The sequence below is a fragment of the Cebus imitator genome, unplaced genomic scaffold, assembly GCF_001604975.1.
Source record: "Cebus imitator isolate Cc_AM_T3 unplaced genomic scaffold, Cebus_imitator-1.0 Scaffold23, whole genome shotgun sequence".
In the NCBI taxonomy this organism is placed as follows: domain Eukaryota; kingdom Metazoa; phylum Chordata; class Mammalia; order Primates; family Cebidae; genus Cebus; species Cebus imitator.
The window spans coordinates 6,981,567-6,986,061 of NW_016107338.1; the positions used below are offsets into that span (position 1 = coordinate 6,981,567).

The 4,495-nt window shown below is 39.7% G+C and overlaps 1 protein-coding gene across 4 annotated transcripts in view; it reads right to left on the bottom strand.

The window, feature by feature from the left end:
• Nucleotides 1–1,882: 1,882 nt before the first annotated feature.
• MEIS1 (Meis homeobox 1) overlaps nt 1,883–4,495 on the bottom strand; it is a 140,400-nt gene continuing 137,787 nt past the window's right edge. For 3 of the 4 annotated variants that reach the window (XM_017522123.2, XM_017522125.2, XM_037736166.1), the window contains one exon: nt 1,883–3,972. In XM_017522123.2, the coding sequence (XP_017377612.1) occupies nt 3,689–3,972 (284 nt within the window). In that variant the 3' untranslated portion in view covers nt 1,883–3,688. The remainder of the gene's footprint in view (nt 3,973–4,495) is intronic. The other variant, XM_037736165.1, reaches the window with a different exon arrangement.

The window sequence follows — 4,495 nt, forward strand, 5'->3', positions numbered from 1 at the left end:
GGTGCGGGATGTGAGAAACTCAGCACATTCAAACGAAACCCTCAATTTACAACAGAAGAGGGAGACCCGGAGAGGAACCTACTGGCTTTGGGGTCTTTCTTTGTACTTTAACATTGTATATAAATACTACACAACTAGGCAACGTGTTTCCTCGAGGACAAGACTCTGCGAATTACATAATGAGGGGAAAGGGGTAGGAGTGGGGGCAGACTGCAGTGGGCGGAGGGGAGACTGGGGCGAGCAGCGGATGAATTGCAGACCAGTTGCCAAAACTTTTTTTTTTTTTTTCCCGCTGCTGCTGCTTCGGCTGCCTTTGCTGCTGCCTTTGCTTTGAATGTGGGTAACTAGGAAACAGCAAGCCGTCTGAGAAGACGGAATTTCCAACGTGTAAAATGTTCTTAACGGAACCATTGAGCGAGTGCAATAAGGCGTGAGGGGGAACTAATCTTCCCATTTAAATGTTTGTGGCAATTTTATCTAAATGAATTTTAATGCTAAACGAGGGTAATTCCCCATTTGTAGCGCGTTTACTTCTCTTTCCTGTGCTTCTAAAGCAGTCGAACATCATGCAATGAACAATAACAATAAAAATACTGTCAAGGCATATTATTCATTTTGAATGTGTTATAATTACAGCTGATTAAATATGATAGGGTAAAATTTTTAATTTTTTGAAAAAAAATTTAAATAATAATAAAAAGTCTCATTCAGCCAGAGCCAGCCCCCCACCCCACCCCCAAATAAACATAAAAAGCAGGTACAATTCTGTACCCTTGTTTAGAGGAGGGCGTTTTGTTTTTGCCTTTTAAGAAACATCAAAAACACTCTCAGCACCTCTATTATTTGCCTCTTTCGGATAAGTGTCCTCAATAACCTCTGAGCTGGCTCTGAAATTTACAAGAGGAAAAGCTAAAATAGCTTTAAGAGGGAAGGGCATCGAGGCTGGGGAAGAAAGGAACTGCGCAGAGCGGGGCCCTCACCTAAATGGCTCACAGAGGGGGGAACGCAAAGAAACAGCAGTTTATTTTTTCTGATTCCTGGACACTGCTGATCTCGATTCTACAGAGTAACCATATTCCCTAAGTACTCTTCCCTGTAAACCTCCCTCCCCTAGAGCCTCTCTCTCTCTCTCTCTCTCTCTCTCTCTCCCTCCCTCTCTCTCTTTCTCTCTCTCTCTCTCATTCTCTTTCTCCCCCTCTACCCTCTCTCCCTCTCCCCACCACACCTCCTCCCCTTTCTTTCCCTCCCCCACCCATCCTGAGCCTCCTCAAGAATAAAGGCTGAAAATAACCAACTCACCCGAGCATGTACTGGGGAGGAGGAAGAAATAGACGGTTAGTTTATAAAGTTTATTATTAATTTTTAAAGTAAATAAATGGTTGTTAACTGCTAGTAACCACCTTTCAAAAGAGCATGATTTCTCATATCTACTATTTAGGTAGAGGAAGAATTGCCACTGGGTCAACAAGGGAGATTTAAACAATCCCATCCATGGGGTGGGGAGGGGTGGAGGTGCTGCCAGAGATGGCTGCAGTAGGCTCAGCCTTGCAGCGTTCTAAACACGCGCATCCACGTGTTTAGAAACAAGGCCCCATCAACAAAAGGTGAGAATGCATTGCTGCTCCAGCAGGTGAGCCGGTCAATCACACATCACCTAGTAAAGCCAACCCACAGCTGGTTTCTCTTTTCGAATAGAAAATAGAATTGCTAAGGGCCGGTTTATTGGGTGACTCCGGCCTGAATGTCAGACTTGAGTTTAAGGCGCTCGCTCTTCCGACCCATCCTTTGTTTACAAAGCAATCACTGTTCAAAGGCTTATTTTTTAAAAACGAATTTGCCTTAATTAAAATATTTGTTTATTTTCCTTAGCTTTGGGAAGCACTTTTTATAGCAGCAATTTTATTTAAATAAAATTATAAGCTATTCCAGCTTAAACATATTATTTTGTACCATTTAGCCGGCTGCCATGCAGAAATTTTGTACAGCTGTTCTGGAAAATTGGTTAATAACCAGTTTTATCCAATGAGAACATAGAGCATATTTATAAAAATTAGATTTTGAAGTCTGGTCTCTTCAATTCGTGAAGTTAATTTCCTAATAAACATATACTGCTCATCCTAGGTAACATCCTTAGTAAAAGACTTAACTTTGTACTTAGGTTTGCCATTATGTGCAAGAATAATTTCACTGATATTAGATGAGTAATTCTGTTGGATGTAATTCTGAGTCCAGAGTTAGTTTAGTGCCTTTAGGCCTCAAATTTGCTGATATTAGGAGTTGATTAAGTCAGCTTAAAGAAATCAGTGGTTATTATTGAATAACTTACTTTGTGGTTAAAATTGTCAAATAACATATATGGCTTAGGGAGCCAAAATTAATTTTTATATTTACTGCATTAATCTTTAAAAATCTGGGGGGCAGTAAACAAATTTTTCAAGCAGTGGAGTCAGCATGACAAAAATAATCTTGTTTTTATTTTAGATTCAGATTTCATTACTGCACTCAAATGACTACAACTGGGCTTGGCGTTATTTATACAATCCAAACTGTTTCCATCAGAAACGCTAAGACTCAGTGTGCAATGATTGTTATTAATAATTAGCTCCTTGGTTTCTTGATAGAAAAAGGCTATCAACAAGCATTTGTTTATCCACAACAAAAAGTATAATTAGCTTATCCCACTTAGTAAATCTTGTATGCATGCCAACTCATACCAAACTGCTACTTTTACAAAAAAAAAAAAAAAAATTGCAATAATACAGTTCATTTTTCCAGTCCTTTTTGCACAAAATTTATTTACAATTCTACATAAATGCTCCAAGGTGGGACTATGAAAAAATACACACATGACCGATGCTTTGCTCAGAAATAAAGTCAACATATTAAAAATAAATCTTCAGTCTATGTTTTAGAGCTGCTTAAAACAGGAAGTGATGTATAAGGTGGTGGTTGTTGCATGGGGACAATGATGCTTGATGTGACAATTAGGCTTCTAAACACACGGCCTTTTGGTTTCCAAGCCTCCTCCTACCAGTCTCCTTAAGACACTGCCTGCAACAGCTGATTAATCATTGTTGATGACTGCAGTTTTTCCCATCCTTCCCGATTTACATCTGTTCAGGCCAATTCAAATATGGTGAGTAAATGAATTAGACATGCAAATTCAAGCCCCAGGCTAGAGAGAGGGAGAGAGAGGAAAAGAGAGAGAAAGAGAGAGATCGCGCATGGCTGAAATCCTAGGCGAGAAGAAGATTCTTCTGCCTGATAGTTATTTTAATGCTCTAAAAATCCTGCAAATCAGACCTTCCTGTCCCTTGCAGGATAACTGTAAGGCTTTTTAATGTAAGGAGGCTTCTGGAGGAAGTGAAGAGCTATGGAAACAACACACATAGTGTGGAAAAATTTCACATTTTTTTTTAAAAAATCTATAAGAAACAACGTAATATGGATAACAGTATAATAGCATTTACAATATTTCACTCTTTGTTCTCTTAATGTCTTATATAGTTATTTAGCATGTCCCCCAAATTGACTTCAGTTGGTATTTCCTGCTTTTTAAAGGTCCCTATGAAGAATTAGGGATGCTCCTTGGTCCAGAGTAGATGCCAAGAATGGAACTCCATAGTCATTGCAGAAAAAACATGATTTGAAATCAGTCACCATTGCAGACAATGCATATTCCCTTAAGCTACTGAGCATGAATGTCCATGACTTGTCCACTCATTGTTGGGTCTCCTGTATTAAGAACCGTGGGGCTTGATGCTGACATTGGCATTCCAGGGTGGGGCGGTCCTCCATGCATCATCACTGTTGGGTGGTGAGGGTGTCCAGGAATGTACGTATGCATGGGGGGCCCATGACGCAGCTGAGCAGGATGGGGGGGCATCTGGGGTTGGGTATAACTTGGCTGTCCCATACTCACACCCATTGGACCACCCCGGGCTACATACTCCCCTGGCATACTTTGCAGTCCTGTAAGAAATTCAAAAGAAAGAAACAAAAAGAAAATATTATGAAAAAGCAATAGTGTGGTTCTGGCTATGACAAGCCTATAAAAGCCAGGGAACACTGTGATTAAGGAAACATGGTCTTGTAAAGCATTCTTTTGATTCATACAGAAGAAAATAAAATGAGAAACATCATGCTGCAAACTCACATTGTGCCACTATTTTCCTTTGATTGTCACTGTTATCAGGTCCACCTACTGAGGTTTTATTTGTTAAAAAGAATACAATTGTTATTTGAGGTCTGGTCTGAAGAAGCACTTTTGTGTCCTGAAATATCCTCTATCAAGAATATAAGAATACACTGAGCTGGTCACCAAACATGTCACAGGAAGCTGAACTAGACAGCCTCACTAAGGGTGATTACTTAGCAAAACCTGTACTTAAAAAAAAAAAAAATCAAAACAGTTATCAATGAATTCTTTCCACATGGTTTCTTAGAGCTGGGGGAAAGAAAACCTTCACAAAACCCTGTCCACCTTACAATGATT